Source organism: Corapipo altera, unplaced genomic scaffold, assembly GCF_003945725.1.
Source record: "Corapipo altera isolate COAL_440 unplaced genomic scaffold, ASM394572v1 97, whole genome shotgun sequence".
Taxonomy (NCBI): Eukaryota; Metazoa; Chordata; class Aves; order Passeriformes; family Pipridae; genus Corapipo; species Corapipo altera.
The window spans coordinates 690645-713428 of NW_020884998.1; the positions used below are offsets into that span (position 1 = coordinate 690645).

A 22784-nucleotide genomic window follows, 5' to 3' on the forward strand; every position below is an offset into this window, starting at 1 on the left:
AGTAAGGATTTAATATGCCATTACAGTGTAAAATTTTGAGGAAAATAATCCTCAAGGCATTATTTGGAGAGCAAACTGTGATGTGGGATTAGGAAAAGCACTGCAAATAGCAGTATCAGATTCACACAGGGACAGAGGAAAAGGAGTAAAAAGCAACTGAAAGTGAAGGAGATACATGAGATGATTTTATTGTTCCTCAAAACCAAACTGAGTCCAGTGGGTGAGTAAGGGTGCACCAAAAGCCAATACAGTATCCATATCTGGTGGAAAATACAGAAATATATGTTCTTCCTTTTCAAAAAGCACATGGTAGTTTACTTACAGTGTTTTTGTAGTAATAGTAGACAGTTGCCAGATTATTTTATATGACATCTGTGCAGAGGGAAAGACTGGAATGCAGATAGAGAAGGACATTTGTGCTTGTAGATGGTAACTCTTAGTTCCTTTGTTCTTGAGGAGGGACTGTAGCAAGTGGTAGTGCTGTGCCATTTCTACCTAAATGGAGATTTCAGCTGTGGTTCTTTTTAGGAAAAATCTCTGGCCTTTCTCTGATTTTAAAGGGTAGTGGCAAAATCTGCAGTACTAATAGTTCAGGTTGCTTTAATATCTGTGTTGTAACCTTAAAGGGCAAAATTTTTAAGTGTTTTATCAAGAGTACAGTGGCTACCTCGGTGCTACAGCCAATGTTGAGTTGATGCTTTCTGGTCAAAAATAGTGTTCCAGAAGAAGTGGTTTGAGTAACAAATAGCTTTATTTTATTTTATTTTATTTTATTTTATTTTATTTTATTTTATTTTATTACCCAGTTCTGGAAACTGCATGTATTTCTCCTTATCCTAGTTCATTTCAGAGATAGGAAAAAGAAGATACTTATGAAGAAGGTTTTTATATCTATATTACTTCAGGAATTCATGTTAACCGTGTAATAGAGAAGTTGCTGCTATGCAGCTTTTTGAAAGAATCTAAATTATTAAAAAATGAATTTTATTACCTCAACACAAGCTGCTGTTAATGAAGATGCCATTTTCCAAGCCTAAAATGCTTTGGTTTTTGTGCTGTTTGTCGTCCTTGGCAAAGCATGAAGGATTTTGAAATGGGACAACATGTTTTATCAACCAACATCAAGGTAATCAGATTAATACCTAGTGTCTGTTACTTTTAGTATGCACATATAAACCAACATTGGATAGGATCAGTAAGTAAATGGAGCTTAAGACAATGCATATTTTCAAAAGACAATAAAAAACAGTCTTAGTCATCAGCCCCTTTGATTCAGGACTTTTAATATCAATGAGTAATTAGTGACTCAATATCAATTGAGTAATTAGTGACTTGATGTTAAAATGTATGTATCATGCCTAAAGCATTAGATGCATTTCAAGAAAATTGTAATTATTGGAAATATGTTTTCATGCAAATTACACAAACAGGAGGTATATGTATGTTAAAACCAGTGATACAATGTAGGTTAGTTTTATTTCTGATTTACATGTTTGAAGGATGAAGCTTAGGAACTCCTTAAAGTTGCAAATATTGGTGAAATAAGAAAGTCATTTGAACACATACTGTATTGCAAAACTTGTCCTAGTCATGTGCAATGTGCAGACCTGGTAAAAAGCTATTAAGTGCAAAAATCATGAACTTATTTGTATGTACTCTGAGTCTTTTTTTATTTTGTTAGGAAGGTACACACTGGATGAACATTGTAGAACTTCCCTGGTTTTAGAAATAAACTTTAAAACCTTGGAAGTTGGAAGAATCTTTGACAAGCAGAGTTACCAGCAATCTCAAGAAAATGGGAGAGTGGAGTCATGGAAGCTGCAGTGATATTAAATAGGAAATGAGTTTAGGTTCAGACTAAAAGATGGGGAGATGGAGGCACTTGAGACCCAAAACAGAAAAACACCTTTTTCCATCTGGAAAAATAATTCGTCTACTAATAAATCCCATAAAGAAACAGGATGCCAGAACTAAGAGGCAGCTGTGCAAGCATTGAGGTTGATTAATTAGGGGGAAATTCCATATCACCAGCTTTTCTAGCTGGGGTTAGATTGAGTACTGAGAGAAGTTGTATTGCAGGCAGAGCAACCAGGGACCTGTGCTCATACAGCACATTCTTCTAGGACATGTTGGAATTGAGGTAAGGAATACAGAAAGAGCCAGCAAATGGTGTTGCTCTTAACTATGTGGAATTGTTTAGTGTGTTTGTATTTGAAAACAAAAATGCAGTCCTGGTCTTATATTCAGAAGCTTGATTTCTTACCGAAATAAGCTTTCAGTGGAAGGGTGAGAGGAGCCAGGTAGGAGGCCATAAGTGCATATTGTGCCTTCCCAGATGCAGTCATTCCAGAGAAAGCTGTCACTACTGTATTTAGAACTAGAATCCCAGGACCCCTGGGAGAAAAAAGGAAGAAGAGACTGCTACTGAGTAAGCTTCTAAGAGCTGAGCTCTGTGTCCCTTCTTACTGAGGTTTGGTCAGGTGATCTACAGTAGCAGACCTATCACTGTTGCTTCTCCAAGCAGTAGGCTGCTGAAAAGCCTTGTTTGGTGTTGGTAGATGAAAGTTTTATTGTAGAATTAAATGAAATTTGATAAATTGACTACAGCATACCAAGTTCACTCTGCAACTGTCTTGTGATTTGTATACTCCTCTTTCTTGTTACAGTTCCTGTTTCTGAAGTTTGCTTAGCTGTGACAAAGTGTTCTTTAACATTTCAAATGCAGTTTTGTTGTGACCTACTCTGTCCTTAAGATATTCTTTTTAGATAAAATATTTTGAATCTTAGTCACTTGTCTTTATAGAGTCTTTGTTCTTGAGCAGTACTGAAGGTCCAGTTTCTCCTGCTTTGAAAGAAAGTCTGTAGTCTTGATGATTAATATTGACAAATTCTTCATCTGCTACTCTGTATTAATCTACCTGAAGGATAAAGTGACAATGTTTCTGTTAGCCTTATCCTGTAAGTAAATAGTTGTCAAGCTGTTGAAGCTCTCAACAGCTTCTTATTGTGAGGCAGCTTTAGACTATTGCTACATTTTCCCAAATGAGCATGCCCAAAATACGGGCATCTTTGGGTGAGAGTTTTTCCTTTCATGTTGCCAGAGTCGCCAATAATAAATAAGCATTTTGGTTTTCTGTATTTCTTCTTTGGCAAAGTGTTGGCAGCACCAAGCTTGGGACCTTCACTTTTCATGACAGCAGTGGAGAGATACAAGAAACAGAATTTGGCAAGTGCAGACAAAATATTTACCTCTGAGAAAAAAATATTGAGGATTTTTTTCCTGACATATAGCTTTTACAAATGAATTGAAGATGGAAACAATTTCCTTTGGCATTCTATAGTGGATGATGCTGAAATCTTGTAGTAACTAGTAATGAGAAAATTTTTAAAAACTTAATAACACAATAATACTAACATAATAGCTTTGACTGCCAAAAATGCGTATCCTAAATCCAGTGCTAGTGGTTTTTAATAGTTTCTTCTGATCAGGGCCATTTCCATTTAAGGTGATAAGCCTATTTGATTCTACTTGTTCTTATTTCAAAAGGAGAAAAACAGTGCAGGTTTGGTAAGAATACATTGTTGCAGGTGTTTTGTTTATACTGTATTTGTACAGATATTAACAGGTTTGCATGTACTTTCATTCTGCTTTAGTGCAAAATAGAAAATGTATGTCTGTCTTACCTTGTGGTAGATAAAAGGTAAGAGCTGTTGTGAACAGTGAGTTGATGAGAGTAAGATTTTCTAACCATTCTTTCAATAGTTACATAACTATAATTAGGGTAAAGCAGTTGATAAATTCTGCAGCAGGTTGTAACTTCCATTGCAACTGTTGTAATTATTTCTATATAAATTGTATCTGGAAAGATCTGTGATGCTGACATTTTAGCATCAGTCATCAGTGGTGACTTGTGAGAAAGTAAAATCTCAGGCAAACTGTTTGCCTAGGGAGTTAATTCTCTAAAGCAAAGTGACTGTGACACAGGTCCTCCCTCCACGCCCATTTCCCTAATGTCCTCTATGGAGAAGGCTTCTTACAATGATTTTTTTTCCTGATTGTGATCTGTATTTTTTAATAGATCATAAATGAGTTGCACATACAGTGATACTGGTTTTTTAATGTAGGTACAAGGTATAAAACTTTCTGAAGTGCCTTTTCAGGAGCTGGCTGTGCAGCCAGGCATGGCATACACCATAGCTGTGATTCCCTGAAATCACTGGTGTTGATGAGAATGCAGTAATTAAATTATTTTGTGTATTGTCTTTGTTAAGACCATGGAAGGGTGTAAATCTTAAAGTTGATAATAAATAATGAGCTTGACTGAGACGATTGTGATTTTATAGGCAACTTGATTAGAAATTTATACAGAGGGTAAATTAAAAAGTGAATTATGACCTACAGGCCAATATATTAATTGAATGTTGTGGATAACCACAAAGTTAGCTCTTGCATGACTTGTGTCCAGGAATCCTAAAAGAATGGATAGTCTTTGACTGTAATAGAGGTTGTGAAAAAGAAAAATCTTAATATTTGTTTTAGCATAACTATTTAATTTTTGAAAGGGGGGTTGAGGTATGGAGATCTCTTTATTGCACGGCTAGCATGAAGGACTGCAGGAAGTGTATTATTAGCCCTTTATGGGACTCCTGCTCATAAACACAAATGTGTTCCAACCTCGCTGCACACACTGCTTCCTCAAAAGAAGGTTGGGAGTGGCTGTGGGTTGTGAAGCGATGATCCTGTATGAGCTCATCCTGCTGGTCCCGACTGCCTGAAAACAGTCGAGTGGGTGAACTTTGTATTGGCAGGCTTTGGGCCGGATCAGGTATCATCCCTCATCCCAGAGCTGACACGAAACTAACACAAAGCTGTATCATCTGCTGTAGCTAATTTGACAGAAAGGCAATAATCTGTCCACATCTGATCCGCATTTATTTTGTACAGCTCTGGCTTCCAGAGCAAGGTATATATAATACAGCCGTCAGGATGGCCAGAGAGTCCTGTACTGTACAGACACTCTGGTCAGTCATGCCATAAGGATGCAGCAGCTCAGTTTACAACAATTCATCGACTGTTAATCCAATCAGTCTGTTCTGCTAATCAAATCAGTCAGCTCCAGGAGCATGTGGTGGGAGGCTTACATGTTCACTCCCAGGCTAGCCTGAATGGAGCAACATGGAACTGCAGTGAAGATGAACTCTTGGATTTATATGATATCCTAATGTAATTTTTTAGTGATTCCATTTGAACTAAAACTATACAATACTATGATTTTGATATTCTAAATATATGTGCTAAGCTGTTTTTAAAATTTACCTGCTGGTGCTAACTGCAGTGAGAAATATTCTGACCTGGCCTTAAGTCATACTATTGGAAATTATGTATTTTCTAATAAAATACATACATTGAAGATTTTAGTGCACATTTTACAGACCTTCAAGTGTATTTTGATATCCTCATCACGTGTTTTTAAATAACTGTCTTCCCAAAACTACTTTCTCCTTTAAGAAAAGCTTAGTACTTAATGGTTTTTACGTTGTATGCTGCTATATATGAGTTTCTTTTTTAATGTAGAATGCATTTATTTTATTTACAATAAGAAGTATTAGAATACTGCTTATCATTGACTTCTTCAAGATTTTAATAAATAGAAGATATAATCGCTTATAAACATTGCTGCTTGCTTATGGATGATCATTTAGATCCCATTTGTATGTGGTGTGGAAGAGTTTCCAGTTTAAGCAAGGATGATTGTTCACTTGTAGAACATACATGTGTGTAACATAAGGCTTGCGTGTATTCTAGCTTCTGTCTCTAACTGGGGGAATGACTACAGCAGTAATTTGGCTCAAGTGGAGAAAATCAGTAGAGTGAAGCAGTTGGTGCTGTGACCCTCACCTCTACATATTCTGCTGTGCAGCACTTTTATTTTGGACTAGATTTAGTGGAGCCTCTCAGGATCAAATATCCATGCTACTATGTGTGTTGAAACTGTTCAGAGCTGTTATTTGCTTGGATCTGTGTGTCCCCTTAGGGGTTGAAGCATGACAGATAACACCATTACACTCGTACATTTCCACTTCCAGTTTATATTTCTCCGTAAAGAATCCACATCATAGATACTAAAACTGGTCTGTGAAACCATTGCACAGTGAGCAGAATAGTGCAGAAGAGAAAAGGATTTGCTTCTAAATTGCACTTTTGCTCCGAACCAAAATGCTAGTGTAAACATAACGTTCAGCTAACAGAGCAAGGCCTTCTGTAGTTTACAGAGAACAGATAAAGTCAAATAGATTGTATTCTACTAACTTTAAATTAATTTAGCCTGACGTGAATGTGAGGACAGAAAGGAACGTAATGGGAATGCAAAAAGGATTTATTATAAACAAGGCAGTGCTCATTGAATATTTACATGCCCACGTATGTTTATTTTGCTCATTCTGGTTTTTGTTGCCTCCCCACTCCCTGACAGCTGTACCTTTAGTTTAATCTCTTTAAATGTTTTGTTAAATTAAAGCATGATCTTTTTATGTATATAACATACTTACGTATACACACACACAAACACAGAGAGTTTACAAATGTGCCCAAATTATAATGCTTTAAATTGAGAATGTTCTTTTGAATTTCTTGCTTGCTTTTATTGACCTGAACTAAAGATCTTTCATCAGGCATTAATGATGGGTGTCCTTTTTCTGACAAAGAGGTTACTGGACCTGTCCAGCACATAGGTGTTTGTTGTCCTCTGCTGAAAGGTGCAGTCCTCTTAGATGTGTCAGAACATACCGCAAAAGCAGCTGCTCTCCAAACTAGTTATTTCAGGATGCCTACATTAGCTCAGGTATTCTTAATATCTAAACCAGGTCACTTTGACAGAACTACATTAGGGAATAATTACAGAAGTTGTGCTGTGACAGATAGGGAGGAGCTGTTGTCTCTGAGCACAGGACAGGGAGGAGTTGCCTTGTTGATATTTCCACCTGGTGCAGCTGTAATCAGACAGCAGTTTAACCTGCAAGCTTATCTTGTTCTTGTCTGTTTGTTTGGGGTTTTTTTGTAAGGCTAAATCCTCAGGGAGAGAAAGCAAGCACAAACCAATTTCACCACGTTCATGGAAGGAAGCGAAATTTACCATCTCAGCTACAGTTGTGGTGTGTGGGATTATAATTTGTGCATTTCACCCTTGTTGGATTGTACCTCTGAGCAGCTCATTGTTTTTCTGTCAGTTTTTCTGCTGGCTGAGTTTTTGAGTGACATTGATCAGTATCGCCCAGGTGGGGAAAGTAACAATTTAGTATGCTAAAATAAACTGGGAAATGTTACTTTTTTGCCACCCAGATAGTTTGCCTGATAACTTTCCCTCACACCTGTTTTATATTTTCTTTTTTTATATAATTTTGTTTTGATTCTTCTACAACACTTGAAAACTAACAATGGATGGCAAATCCTACAGTACAGAACCTTTTAATTACTAAAAATAAATATTGTCCCATGGCGGAAGGCATGGGATACTGTAGAAATGGTAGTTGTCACAAACTAGTTGTTGCCAGCATTTCTGGTGTGATTATAGCAAAGGATGTGGTCTTGCTCTTCTCCCGCTGGTTAGGGACACTCTGCAAGGCTCTAACTCTCTGAACTAACTTGGCATAAGATAAGCTCGGCTCCAGGGCAGCAATAACAGGGAGAAACAATACTGCCTGTGTGGATGCTGCCTGGCTGTTCCAACAGGGTAGCTGTATCATCAAACCACACCATGACTGATGTGTCAGGAAGTAGGAATGTGGGTGTTTTTACCCACCCAGTTACAATCTCTTTTTTTATTTTAATATTTGAGTGTAAATCATTGGTATCTTCTAACATCAGACTTTGAGGTGTCTTGCATTGTATTTCATGTCAAATCACCACTGTAAAGCCAAGGAGAAATGGATGACTTGGACAAGCTTTCTTTTTCAGTAGGAGAAGAGAAGCACAAGTTTGTAGTCTTTGTTTTTAGCATGAAACAGTTTAAATAAGCCACTAGTTCAGGATGGATATTCCTGTTCTTGTTCTATACTCAAGCTCTGTGTGTATTTTGTAATCATTCCAGTTTTCTACTCCCAAATCTGGATGAGAAACACTTATGTAGCTGTTATCATCAGCAAAAGTATTGAGGCAGAATATTCCTGAGCATTTTTTCAAGTCCTTTTAGGGGAGTCAGACTAATCAAACCGAAGCAATCCAAAAAGAGTCCCTCAGTAAAGCTCTGAAGCTGCATAATAAATTGCATATCACAGGTTAATTGCTATAATTTTTGTGTTATAAATAAAATAAAAAATGTATTCAAGAAGAAATAAAGGGTTAGGAAAACAATGTTTTAATCAAATAGAGCAATGACAAAATAGGTTTTGTTGCAGGCTTGGACAATACAGCTAAATGTAACGGTTTTCTTTATGCATTTCTGTTTGCTCCATAAATCATCAGGTTAAGAATGGATTTTTGCATCTCCTGTTCTAGAGTTCATCTGTTATCTCGGCAAGGTGTCTGGTTTTTTGGACGAGAGGGATAGCTTCCTGCTTGAAAAGGGCATGCCTTTAATAGGTGGCTTTTCACTATTGAAAGACTGTAGCAGAACTTTGTGCCCAGTAATTGATGCTGTTTGTTACAAAGATTTCCTGTTAGAAAATAAAATTACCTTGCTAGTAGTAGAGATCTTTCTCTGAGAATTGTGTTTTTAAAATCTATTTTAGAAGGTCGAGAGAGGCAGAGAGGATAAGCAAGACTATAGCAGTAACTGCTTTTTTGACAAGATATGAAGTTTGATTCATGGGTTTGGTTTTAGTTTTTTATTTAACATTTCTGGCTTAGTACTTGAAGGTCTTTTTACTCAATCTCCACTAAAAAAATTTTGAAGGCATATTTCTCTACAATGTCTTTCTTATTTGGAGTTGTGTTTTCTTCTAAGATGTTCTGAAGTAGTTAATGGAAAAAACAAGTTTCCTTTTTCTAGATGCATATTTTTTTAAGTGCAGTAACTTTACTAAAAAGTTAAAGAACTACAATAAAAATAGTTTTAAGGTATTTTAAGATTTTTAATAAACTTTGGACAATTTATATTGCATTTCTCTCTATAAAATGTATTCAACTGTTCAAGTCATAAAGAAAGCTAAGGTAAAGCTAGTTTATGTTTGATTTTTATTTGTGTGTTGTTGATTTGGTTGAGTTTTTTAAGACCTGTGCAAACAGAGCTGTGCAACATCCTAATGACAGGATAGCATAGTAGAACACCTGCAGGGAGTCACATGCAGTTGTAGGGTATGTCCCTATATTGCTGATGAAATTATAATAATAGTAGTCATTTAACCTCACTGTTGAAAACCAGGGAGTACATTATGATAGCATGCCACATGCCAATTGAGGTGCACTCTTAAGAGAATCTGTTGTTGGCAGTGATGTGACTTGGTAATGAATCACATACCATTTATATGTGCACCACATATAGTTGTATTTTCCTTCCATCCTTCTAAACTGTTCTGTAGACATTCCATTTCATTAATGCCACTACAGTAAATGTTACTGTTTCTTCAGAGCTTCTTCTAGGTACGTGTAATCTTGGCTTCTGTGCATCGTCTTTATTTATGAAGGGCTGGGAATTAAATTAATAAGTGATAGTCCCAAATTCTGCCTTTTTTTTTCCCTTCGTTTTTAATACCAAAAAGACGAGAGAGATGGGTAAGAAAGATGTATTGGTCCCATAACTGAAATGAAGTGGGATGGAGGATTTACCAGAAGGATCAACCTGGGTAGGAAAAAGGAAATAAAAAGGGGAAATCCTAGAGACTAGCCTTGCATTTATCTCTCTTTTTCGATAAAAGAATTTCCTTTCTGGAGGATTAGCGTGATTGGCATGAGTTTTGGTCTGAGGCATGAGCCTCTGTCCTTGCAGCTGCTGCTGTCTGCCCTGTCTGCTTTACCCCAGTGCCTGAATTCCTCCAGCCTGTGGGTCCCACATGCAGTTGTAGCATGTGCATACTTAATACTTGTGACATAAATATCATCTCTATTTGCAGATAAGTGAGGCATGGTAATTTGTTCAAGTATGTGTATCAAAAACTCTGGCCAAAATGTTCTCTGTTCTCACAAAAAGCCTCTAAAAAAAAATTCTTCTTGCCCCAATTCTTGAGCTGTTCTATGTTGTTCCCTGGTAGCTAAAGGATAGCTCACTGTAAGTAAGAGATTCTCACATATGCCTTATGCTAGGCAAGCAAATTATTCAAATAATATCAAATCGATAAGTTTTGTAGGGCAAACACACTGTATTTATACAGCATATTTAAACATGACCTCTGTATTCAGAGAGGGAAATCCTATCCCCATTGAAGTTGGTTCAAGAGCTTCACTGGGACCAGTGCCGATTGTCAGTTTTAATATGTCACATTCAGATTCTTGTGCATGCAAAATACTTAGTGAAGAACAATTTTGGTATTCTAGAATATGTTTTTGAGATGAAAGTAACAATCTGAAGCTTAAAGAGAGGAGTGTCCAGTCAGCAGTGAAAGACTGTAAGCTATAGAGCTACGAGAATATTTTAAAATCTGTCTACACTTAAAAAATTATTTGCATGCAAGTTGCTCCCTTGAGTTGTATATCTGCCCATGTCTTATGTTTAATTTTCCTTTTTAACAGGTAGAGAGAATTGTTGACAAGAGGAAAAACAAGAAGGGAAAACCAGAGTATTTGGTGCGATGGAAAGGATACGACAGTGACGATGATACTTGGGAGCCAGAACAGCACCTTGTTAATTGTGAGGAATATATACATGAATTTAACAGACGCCACAATGAAAAGCAGAAAGAAAGCACATTAACCAGGACAAACAGGACCTCTCCAAATAATGCCCGAAAACAAATTTCTAGATCTACCAATAGTTCTTTTTCAAAGACATCTTCTAAATCTTTAGTTATGAGTAAAGAACATGAGTCAAAAAATAATCAACTTTTTTCTGCTGCACAGAAGTTCCGGAAAAACAATTCCCCATCTCTTTCTGGACGGAAAAATATGGACCTTGCAAAATCAGGTATTAAAATCCTAGTGCCCAAAAGTCCAATTAAGAGTCGGACAACAGTTGATGGCTTCCAGAATGAAAGCCCGGATAAAATGGACCACATAGAGCAGGATCAAGATGACTCTGTAGCACCAGAAGTAGCAGCAGAAAAACCGGTGGGAGCTTTATTAGGACCTGGTGCAGAGCGTGCTAGAATGGGGAGCCGACCAAGGATACATCCATTAGTGCCACAATTGCCAGTGCCAGTAACAGCCACAATTGCATCAGCATTAACAATAAATGGAAAAGGTAGGTGTGTGAGTTGGTCGGTTTTGTGTTGATTTGTCATTTGACTGGGGTTTTTTTTTGCTGCTGAGATGCAAACAAATTACCCACTCTATTTCAGCCATGTTAAGTCTGGAGAACTTCACAACTTTATTTTACATAACTATATGACTACAAAGCCATTTCGAATTTTGCCAGCTTTTGGTTTCCTCACAGAGATTCATTGGTATTTGTGTTTTCAGAATCACCATAAGATACATTTGTGTTTGCCTTGACGTTGTGCGGTACACCTATTTCGTGTACCATTTCCAGAGATTACATCATTGCTTTAAGTTTATTTAAGTAGGTCAAATTTGGTATGAATATTAGAAACGTTAATTATGGGAACAGATGCATGGTGTGAGCAGGAATTTTTCATAGCAGTTTATGTATCTATTTTGCTATTAATATTACCTGGAAAAAAACCTGTGAGAATGATGTCGCTTAAAAAAAAAAAAGCTGATAAGCTTTGTTTCAGTGAACATTTGAGCCAGTTGTGGAGGTACATATGCCTCCTGCCTGGTTTGACATCTGTCTTCATTATATTTTATCAATATTTTGTTGTTTATACCTCATTTGATATTGGGCGCTTATTTAGGAGTGATGCCTGGCTTGCTAATATCTCAGTAGATGACAATTAATTCAATTTGTGCTGTAAAATTTCTGATACCAAAGGAACCCAAACTGCTTTTCTGGGAGGAAGCTGTTCATTTCCCCATCCAGCTGAGACCCTTGTTTAGAACATGTTCCTCATTCTTATGCCCCAAACCTTTGTTCTTCCCTGACAGACCCAGGTAGTTGTGTAGTCACAAGTATTCTTGTAAGCATGCTTTTAAGGCTAAATTTTCAAGTTAAAATTTGCAAGTAAATACTGCATCCTCAAATAAAATGCAGTGGGTAAGATCTGCAAGTATACTATTGATGACAGCTTGCTGGAAAAATTGCCTGAAATTTTTCAAGGACTGGGCCTGCCAAAAAACACACTTAGATACACTATATAGAGAGAAAAATGTGCTGAAGACTTTAGGAGTGTTTGTATTGGGTACCCCACTGTTGTTTGCATTGAAATATTCTGAAAAAATAGCTGGAGCAGGAAAGGTTGGAAAGCGGTGGACAAGGGAGGAGTATACTTCTGGAGCTGCGGTGTCAGGTCATGGACCAACCCATTTTGCTGCAGATGAACTAGGTAACCATGGTAATGGACACACAGATGCCAGGAATATCTCTTGCTTTGCATGGGCTAAAGAAGGAATGTAAATCTCAGAGGATGTAAACAAAGCTGGAAGGGAAGATGAAGAGATGCCAGAATGTAATTCTCTGTGTAGGTGAGGTAGAGGAGTGCGTTTTTGTGACAATTAATGTGCATTTTGGAGTATGGTGGTGTTTCTAATGTAATGATTGATAAGTGCTGCCGTTGGCATGCTGGTTTTTTGCCTTGTGGCATCCAGGAAAAAAAATGGGGACATGAAGGACCTTCTTAGGTAGATCAGATGAAATCATTCCCACCTTTCATTCTGGTATTAGTGGTATGGCAAAGGCCCAGCTACATGGCATCAAGTGGAAGTGGAAAGACCTGCACAGGAGTGGTAGTGACACAGAAGATATTAGCTGAGGTGCATTTATCTTTTTCAGTGAGATGTTAAAATTTCTTCAACTGCCACCACTTCCTTCAACTCTTCTTAGGCATTTGCCTGGGCAACTAACAATGGAAGCTATTGACTGACTCTAGGGGTGATGGCAATATGAGATTTTTCTCACACTTACGTGTTCATGAGATCTTAAGGTGTAGATCAAAAAAAGGAGAGCCAAGGAGACAGTCACAATACGTGGTAGATGGAACATACACAATATGTTCCACTTTCTGTCTGCTGCTGGAGACATATCAGTACATTAACTGAGGCTTTCCTTCTCTGTCCTGATACACCACTGCCAATCTCCAAGCTGAGCTGTGCAGTCTGCTGGGAAATGGATGCTAAATAGCATTATTAGGGCTTTATTGTGCTCGCCTGCAACACTCCTGGTCTTAGCATTCAAATCATGCATTATTTCTGTGATGATAAAACTTGGAGACAAAGTTGCAACAGAAAAATAATTTCTATTTGTTTCTGACATCTCTCTCTTCCTAGCTTTTCAGGATTTCTTTGACAGATATCTTCCTCGTGGAAGCCCAGGCTTCAACTCAGATGTTATGCATGGCCTGAGTGGACCTTTATTTAGGGAGAAGCCAAGAGAAATAGCCCTGTCTCCTAGAGCTCACCTAGCCTTGAAGCTTCCTGAGCTGACACATTGCCTGTCTCTTCATTAAAGATGTGCTCTTCTCCTTGCTGTTTTTATTTTTAGCTTCACACTGTTATTCATTAAAAATGTAGTAAATAGATGCTTCCCTCCCCTGCATGGGGCTCTTGCAGTTCAGGATCCTGTTTTGCTCCTTACTCTGGGCATTCCTTCTTTCTTAAATGGACACCTCATCAGATTTTCAGCACCACCTCAGGATTCATACATCATGAGAGGTATTCATTGCACAGAAATGCATCTTCATATGCACCAGATCTGACACATTAATAATATGGATGATAGATCTGGCATTTGAAGCACTCTTTCCAAACTTCCTACCTCCTCTGCATATACCTTCTGTTAATTTTAAGAGTTCCTACTACCACTTGGAGGATGCTGTCAGGAAGACAAAGGCATGTTTTGAAAAATAACTTTTTACTTGAGGTGGTTTAGGGATTTTTTATCAAGATATTTTTGTTGGTAAACCAACTTCATCAAAACAGAAATCACTCATTGTAAAGCATAATTTTGAAAGATTCTAGAAAAATATGTATTACACTTCAAAAAGCTTTAGTCAACTTTTTAAATTAAAACAGATTTAGATTTTTGAAGTAATATTGGAAAAATAATTTAAAATTTTAATATGAAAACAGTGTTCCTAATTTTGAGATTATTGCTATGTCTGCTTTTGAGTTGTGTGACTTCTGTTGATTTTTGAGTCCTAGCTCAGGATGGTGAAACTCTTCATTGTTTACTCTGTTCTTTGTTTGTTTTCCCCAGCCTTGCTTTTGCTGGGTCTTTAAGTTTAAATTGTAATAAAAGTGGTGATCATCAGCTGTTACTAAAAGCTAATGAAAGCAATCCTGAATTTAGATGAATGAAACAGAAAAACACCATCAAAGAACTAAATGTTGTGGGAAAGTTTTTAGTGGCACATACAGTCTATGCATATTACTCAAAACTAGGCAAGACAAAAAGCGGCCTCACGTCTAACGATGGGTTTTGATACCTTTAAAGTTTTTGAAAGCTTCCTTCATTAAAATGGCATTAAAAAGTAGCTTTGAAATCTTACTGGAAATGTTTTAGGCACACTACACTCATAATATCCAGAGAAGTTCTGTTTTAGGAAGGACCATAAGCCAGGTGAATACCATTGCTTGGCAAATTCTAGTTGTTTGTTTGGGATTTTTTCTGGTTAACCCTGTAGTTGCTGCAGTTTTTATTCAAGTAGCTATGTCCAACATGTGGATGCAATTCAGAATAAATGCCACAAGAAGGGAGATTTTGGGCAGAAAGGCATGCAAAGCTCAAAGTATAAAATGAGGAAGAAAAGCACATCTAGCTGCATATGTTGTTATAATTAGAATAAGGCAGGCTGGTTCTTACATACAGGAAGAGAAGAAATACGAGAAATGCAGTGAATTACATCACTTGTTAGACAGACAAACACTACCAGTGTTCATGGTGGCATTAGAGCATCTCCCTCCTTGCATGTATTAGTCTAGATGAATAATTTGCAGGAGCAGCAGACTGACAATCCAAAGATGCTTGTGATGTATCACCCTACAAGGAACAAGGGTGTCTGCTGATTTTTCACTTGGATACTGGTGCTATTTTTATCTCAAACCAGTGGTTTTGTCACCAAGAAAAAAGCCAGACATTAAAAAAAAAAAAAAAAAAGACTGAACTTAAAATTCTCTTTGTTACCTGTTCTCTCCTTTCCCCAAAGCAATTTATGGGATTAAAAAACATAGACTTGGAAAACCAAAAATCCACTCAAACACCAAGGGAAAACAGTGTCTGTTTCATTAAGTGTTTGATAGCTTTAGGCTCAACAGGAATCAAGTGTAGAAGGGATTATGGAGGCAACTGGAACTGGGTGGAAACGTACATTCTCAATAAGATACCAAGCCAAGCTGAAAGGAGTTCTGTCCCTCCCTGTTCCTTAGGGTGAGGGGAGCTCACACAGTTCCCTCCCAAAATCTCCCAGTTACTTTTTTCCCCCTCTCCCTGTATGTGCCTGGGTGTTGGACTTCACATGACGAGCAGTCCACTGTCACCAGTGTAATGGGCCACCCTCAAGAGTCCCATGGGAAGAGCACAGCAGTTGACAAAGGTGTTGGGTGTGAACCACATATTTGTCCAGGTGGATCACAAGCCATGCATGTAATCCTCTCAGAAAGCAGAATGGAGAGTTACAGTTCATTGCCGTTTGAATTAGAGTGGACAGTACAATTAAAGGAAAGGTGGGATGATGTGTTACAGTTTTTTTGGATTTCTTTTTCACATCCTGGAAGGACAAAAGCATTTTTGAGCCCTCATTTTGTTTGTTGGTTTTTCTGGGATTTTTTTTGGTTATGCAGTCAAATGTGATTCAAAATAAAAGAACTTCCTTTTTCAGTGTGTTTGTACGTTGCACTTGGATGGCAGCTTTATCTCTGCTGAGTGATCTGGAAAGCAACCAAGTATTTTATTAGTGCAAACAAAAGCCTATGAAGTGGGTTAAAGTCCTTTGCAAAGCCCTCTTAATTTCTGAAATTACTGGTTAAACTTCTTTGTCAAATGCAGCAATGTGAAATTTTGTATCTTCAGTTGCGTATGCATTTAGCAAGTCACTAAGAGTAAAGAGTAAAGCAGTTTTCATTACATCAACCTTAAAGGTACCTTTGGCTTGTTTTTTCTCCAGAAATTTCATTTTGGTCTTATTTCTTAATTCACATTATTATGTCCCTTATTCGCACTGTGTTGCAACATTTTAACCTAACATCAAATTAGCTTCTGTGTTACAAAGTCATTTTCAAGTTCTTCAGATTCTTTAAACTAAAATAATATTCTCAGTTGTTGTGAATTTCTTTTTTATCTGTATTTTCTGGCTTAGTATAAATGCAAAAGTGTTAAGCAGTGTGGTAGACTGGATGGTCTGTGTGGTAGACTGGATGGTCTATGTCGTGGAAAACTGATCTGTTATCCCATACTGTTCTGGTTTCTGTCTCCCCTCTACCCTACTGCTTATGCAGTTTATAGTACACGTTATTGTCACTTTACATGGAGTTCCAGGATTGAGAACTTACTGTGAAAATCTCTCATCTTCAGGACCATATTGGTTTATGTCAATGGATTATCATAATAATAAGGATCTAAGTGCAGGGTTTGCTTTAGTTTTCTGAGAACATAAGGCATAACTGACTGTTTTCTTTCTTTTTCTGCCTTCTGCTGTCCTTCACTACTCAGAACAGAGATGCCTCAGTCGGATGTTACATTGGGGTAGGCTTTTGATACAGCTAAGCTAGTGTAAAATGTAGTTACTTTGAAAAAGAGTGGTCCCATTCCTTTTCCTCCCTTCCCCAATTCCAGGTATGGGATATATGTGTGTGTGTGTGTGTGTGTATGTATATATATATGTATATGTATTTACAGAGAGAAAGAGATGTGGCCTAACCAACTGCTCCTTTAAGGGCAGGCTTATTTTTATCAGCCTTCTGGAAGTGACAGTGAGGGAGAGGATGTGTCCCTGGGGAGGGAGACAGACACATGCTTTTTCCTCATTTTAATTCTGTCCCTGAAAAACCTTTACAGGAAACTCTGGATTAAACAATTTTTTTTTTTTAAAAGGGTAAGAGACTTCTCAATAAATTCTCAGTTTGGACATAAAAACCTCAGCCTAAGTTGATAGAAAAACTCCTCTGTTATTTTCACTGGAATTTGTATTACACCTGCAGGCTCACGGGTAAACAAAGCTTGTAGCTGTGCAGTTCTTCTGACATTACACCACTTTACATGGACTGAGGGTCTGGAGTCTAAATCTCTCATGACTGACTGCTCAAATGGGCTCACTAATGATCAGCCATCATGTTCTCCTACAGCACATGTGCCAACATGGGACAAAAGTAAATTCTGAGGACAGGTTTGTCACACCTGCTGTGTCAAAACTTAGGAAAGATGAAGCCCAATGAAGCAAAGGTTCTGTTTACAGGGCTCACTTTCAACCTACTTTGCATACATCTACACAGAGAAAATGTGCTGAAGATCAGACTGAATGATAGAACAAAAATGTTGAGGTAGATACTTTTTTTTCCATCCAATGTTGTCAAAATTGTAGAAGTTCAGAGCAGCTTTTGATAATACAGCAGAAATGTAAAGCGCAATCAGAAATACTCATGCAGTGCCTTTTGCAGTGCCTGGCAGAGGAACCAGCAACTTTTTTTTCTCTTGCAGTTTCAATTTTTGAAAAAGTTTCATCTCCCATCTCTGTTAAGGCTGTGAAGTGGATGGAATGCATGTTTGCTAAGGCAGTTGTCATTATGAATCTGTGTTCTCTTGAAAAGAAGATTATTCTTAATAGTTTGATACAAAAATCTATTTAAAAAATGGACTAAAATGACCATAATACCGTTTGTGGAAGATTTGCCTAGATCACATTATCTGCCTAAAATAAAGTCAACAAAACATCCTCACATGGAGACTTACAAGGGAGTTAAAGTATCATACAATTAAGAAAAAAACCCTGAAATAGTTTGTTTACATCAATGCTTGTGAAAGAAAGAAAGTTGTTAGATTGAGGGACATGCAAAACTAAGATTCAAAAAACAATTTTTTTAAGGCTAGCTGCTGGAATAACAGCTGAATACAGCTTTGCATGTTACAGGTGTTTGCAAAAATATCTTTTTTTTATATATATAATGATGACTAATGCAATAGCCAGATCCTATATTGCCCTGGAATAACTATACTCCCTACCCAGCTGGAGAAATTTCAGTACTCAAAGTGGCATAATCATGACCCAAAACTGCTGCTTTAGTTATTAATAATAATACAACAAAGCACTGTTATTTAAAAGAAAATAAATACAGAAGCCATATGTTTGTAATACTGTATGTATTTTTTCAAATAAAAAATATCTAAATTATCTGCTGTACATACATTTATATTGTAAACTCACTTAAGAACACATACTGAAATGCATTAGGCCACAAATTATCAAACGATTGATTCTGCTGTAGTAACTCTTAATTTTGCAACCTTAGAATGCATAAAAAAGCTTTTGGTTTTTAGTAAGTATTTATAATTTAAAATGATTTAAACTTTATTATGTTTTAGATACCTTTAGGAAACAAAGACAAATCATAAACATTGGCACTTTGAACTATAATATTCTATATTTGAACACATCTGAAAACTGAGAAGTTCTAAAATTTAATGTGGAAGAAGAGGAGAAAAGAGAGCATCTTACTATTGTATTAAGAGTTGTTTGAACATCTCAGTGAAACATAGATAAAGAAATACAGATTGTCATCTCTTCTCTTTGAAAATTTTCCTTGAAAGAGGCAACTAAAGAAAGTAATTCAAAAGTCAGGTAAAAAACTGACTGGAAAGATGGAAAACAGAGTAGGCTTAGTGGTTCATTGTGCTTGTATCAGAAGATTAACAGTGGAATTTGTGTTTATTTATATTTATTAGTGATCTCTTTTTAAAAAAAGATGTGGCAGTGAGCAGCAAAGGTACAAAACTTGCAGAGAAACACTTTATTACTTAAGACATAAGAAAACAGAAACTTCAGAGGGCCATATCTAAAGCAGGAGGCTAAGCAAAATGATGAACAGCAGGAAGAGAACTTCAACTGATCGTTTTTCTTGCTAGCTCCTAAACAGAATTTTTAGCCTGGGATGCAGATAGGAATACCTGAACACTCTAAGGGCAACTCCAAGAAGACTTGGTCTAATATTGGACTAAAGAGGCTCTCAAGATTTCTCTGTTTGTCACACTCATTTGTTATTACACTTCAGTCATGCTTGCTGTATAATGAATCCATATGTAACATGTTGGCTGGCACAGTGTCTTCCATGCATTGGCACTGCTGTTCCTTGGATTTCACCATCGATTCCTGTATTGTTTTTGAGATGGGGTAGAATGAGAGAGAGGAAATAGAGTAACTGACTGGCTGCCTTCTCAGACAAGGCCCCTATGAGATGTGTTCCAGTGCACTTCCAGTGCATACACAGTTGGAGAATCTAGGCCAAGCCATTGATGGAAGCTGGTACAACAGGAACAAAGAGGATATTCAATAATTTGTTAAAAAATCATGTATCTGAAGGTAATATGGAAAAGATGTTGGAGAAGAAACAAATTATAGACGTGATGAAATAATGACAAAAGTAATTGGAAAATTCTATTCTGGAATTGAATAAGTTAAGGAGACATCTAAAGAAATCAAAAGGTGTCAAATTCAAAAGAGAAAGATAATAACTTTTGTTATAGCTTCCATTTAGTCCTGAGAACTGTTTGTAAAACATATTTGAGACCAAGAGAAGAAGAGGTAATGACCATTAAAAAAAAAATCAGCATTTATAAGGATAATGGAAATAAATTGTATTTATAGGAATCGTATAGTTTTACAAAGAATATAAGTTCTTTTTCTTCAGAATTAAGGAAATGTTTTGTGACATACTTGAAAATTGTAATTCAGTGATTTTTGTACCTTTTTCAACATTGTTGACCACTATTATTTATGGAATAATTCATTCAACTATTATTTATAGAATTACTTCTATACCGTGCAGACGTTCAGAGATTCTGAACATTGCTCTGTTAAGATATCAGGATAGGCATTGGAAAAGCAGTGAGAAGGTGGAGCTCTGGTCAGGTTTCTGCTGAGGTCCTTATGTAAAGCACCTTTCCTTTAAAAAAATTGCTTATAGAACTGTATAAAACAATTATTTTAGAAAAAAAAATGCTACAAAGTTCAGATGCTTTAAGTAAAGAATACTGATTGTCATTCATCCTCTTTTACTTTGGTATAGTCAGCTCAAAACCCACTCCAGTGTAAACAGATTTGTTGTGTTCTCCCCTCATCCTTTGGTTTTTTGGACAGATTTCAAATTCAGTGGGCACTTCCAAGAAGTACAGGAATGAGTTGAAACCAACAGTAAATGCAAAGCTAATGCTTATTTTATTGCGCATAACTTTTTATTGACAGAGCTAATTTAAAAACAATTTTCAGCAAGTGGAAAGAATAGCCTGTCAGGGCTTCTCTTAAAGTTGATGATTGTGTGAAGATGTATTTGTGGCAGTTTGGGGCAACACCCTTTCAGCAAGGAGTTCAAAGATAGTGGTTTTCTTCTTATATTAATACAAGCAGGCAAACTCAAGATGGCAATAATGGGTGTATCAGACAATTTACTGTGTGGTTTGTGATTTTCTGTTTCAATTTCTGAATACAAAGGATGACAGATTATTCTGTGTTCTTTAGAGAATCATCTTTTTTTACCTTCTGTGAGTGTGTAGGCAATTAGCTTGAAAACCTGTTTTAAATATTTAAAAGTTTATTCAAAACACAAGTTACATCTTTGAGTGGGGCATTTTATTTTCTTGTTTCTTTGCTTTGCACATTGACAATGCTTTTTGTTCCATTAGCTTTATTGGGTGCTGTATAGTCAGTCAGGTTGGGGATGTGTTTTTAGAAATGACCTTTCTGAGCACAAACAGTGAAGGAGCAAAAAAACTTCTTCAAATATGTGAGAGGGAGAAAAAAAAAAGACATTTAAGTGTTTCTTACCCCATGTCCTTGTGGGAAGTGCAAAGTTTTCCATTTAAAAAATGCTAAAAGGTTAACAAATCAGAAATTTTGCCATTAATAAAAAAGGTCTTGTGTAATAACTGTACAGCAAGAGGATGGGTTTTCTCAAGTGATCATGTAGTACAACACAGTAATGATAGTAAGTGGAGGGCCTTCCCAAGCTCTGAGTCAGGAGCCAAGGCCTATTTTGGAAGAAATACTCTGAAATTAGGGTTTTCTGAACTTGATTTAGTTTCTGTTCTTAAGAATCGGAGGAAATGTTTATTTCAAAGATTTTCTTTCTCTTTCTGGAGTGCTAAATTCAACAGCCCTTTAGATGGTGTAGAGAAAATGTAAAAAGTAGCAAGCGTATTATATTTAATCATCTTTGAAAGCAGTGGGTAAAACTATTCAAGCATGAGTGGCTTTAAGAAACATGACAAATCAATACTATGCTTCTTTCTTTTCTTCCAGCAAGTGGTTTAGGTAACTGTTATGTTTGTTGACCTCATGGGGAAGTGCTTATGCTTTGCAGTTTTGAAAACCAGATTTCTTTTTGCATTTCCAAATACAGATCTAACTAGCTAACATTAAAGATTGAGCACTAAGTCTTCTGATAAAGTAATACAAGCCAAAACTAATCAGTACACCTCACTGATTTTTATTTTTCAGCTTGCTGTGAAACTTTGAGGAAGAAAATGGACTTGTTACAGTGATATGTTAAGATATTTTGTTCTTAAGTTCTTTCTTATCTCGTATTGAGTTTTACTCTGGCACAACGGTCGTCTTTAAGAAATCATTATTCCTCTTGTGTATCTTGTCACAGAGTCTCCCTGTTACTGTTTGGTTGGCATAGTCCAGTTTGAAGTGCCATAATTTAATAAGGTATATTAGTAGATTAGTGATTGATGCATGACATGTTAAGGAGCACTCCATTCTCTATTAGATATTTTAGGCGTATCAGTAATACACAATTTTTGAAAAAGTAAAAAATCTAGATTCTTTTCAGTTAAAATGTAATATGAAGAAATTCTTACGCCACTATTGTGTATTATAAATTACAAACTAATAGGGTAATGTAGTACAAATAGGGCAAATATTTACATATGTTCTGGTTAAAAAGATTGAGAGTAATACTAAATAAATTTATTTCAGGATAAAACTGTCAACCAGTGGGTCTGTAGTTGACCTGACATTAACCTCTCTACACTTTTCCTTCTGTAATTTTGGCTAATATTTTAGTATTTAGCCAGTGTCAATATTAGCTATACTATGATATTTTAACAACTTAATCAAACTCAATGATCACATTTTCAAACATTTTAGTCTTTTGTGTGTCAGGTTTTCTTAATATACTTAAATATTATCGTATCTTTCTCTTATAAGTACTTCATATACTCTTTGGATAGGCTTTATGCTGAGACAATTTTAGATTCTCCTTCTGCACTGCTGTGAGTTTGGTAGGAGTGTGTCAGGGCCTAGGGAAGGCCCTTGGGGAGGCTGTTGGAGCCTGTGGATGAAAACTGAGATACTCTGGCATCCCTGGCAATCCTCAGCAGTTAAAGAGGATTTCTCTTGGTTACAGGGTAATATGAACTGTTATATGATTGTTG

At 36.6% G+C, this 22784-nt stretch overlaps 1 protein-coding gene across 1 annotated transcript in view; it reads left to right on the plus strand.

The window, feature by feature from the left end:
• The window catches only part of CDYL (chromodomain Y like), a 107605-nt gene that overhangs the window by 36884 nt on the left and 47937 nt on the right, over positions 1-22784 (plus strand). Inside the window, exon 2 of the mRNA XM_027666786.1 lies at positions 10664-11330. Coding sequence (XP_027522587.1) covers positions 10664-11330 — 667 coding nt within the window. The remainder of the gene's footprint in view (positions 1-10663; positions 11331-22784) is intronic.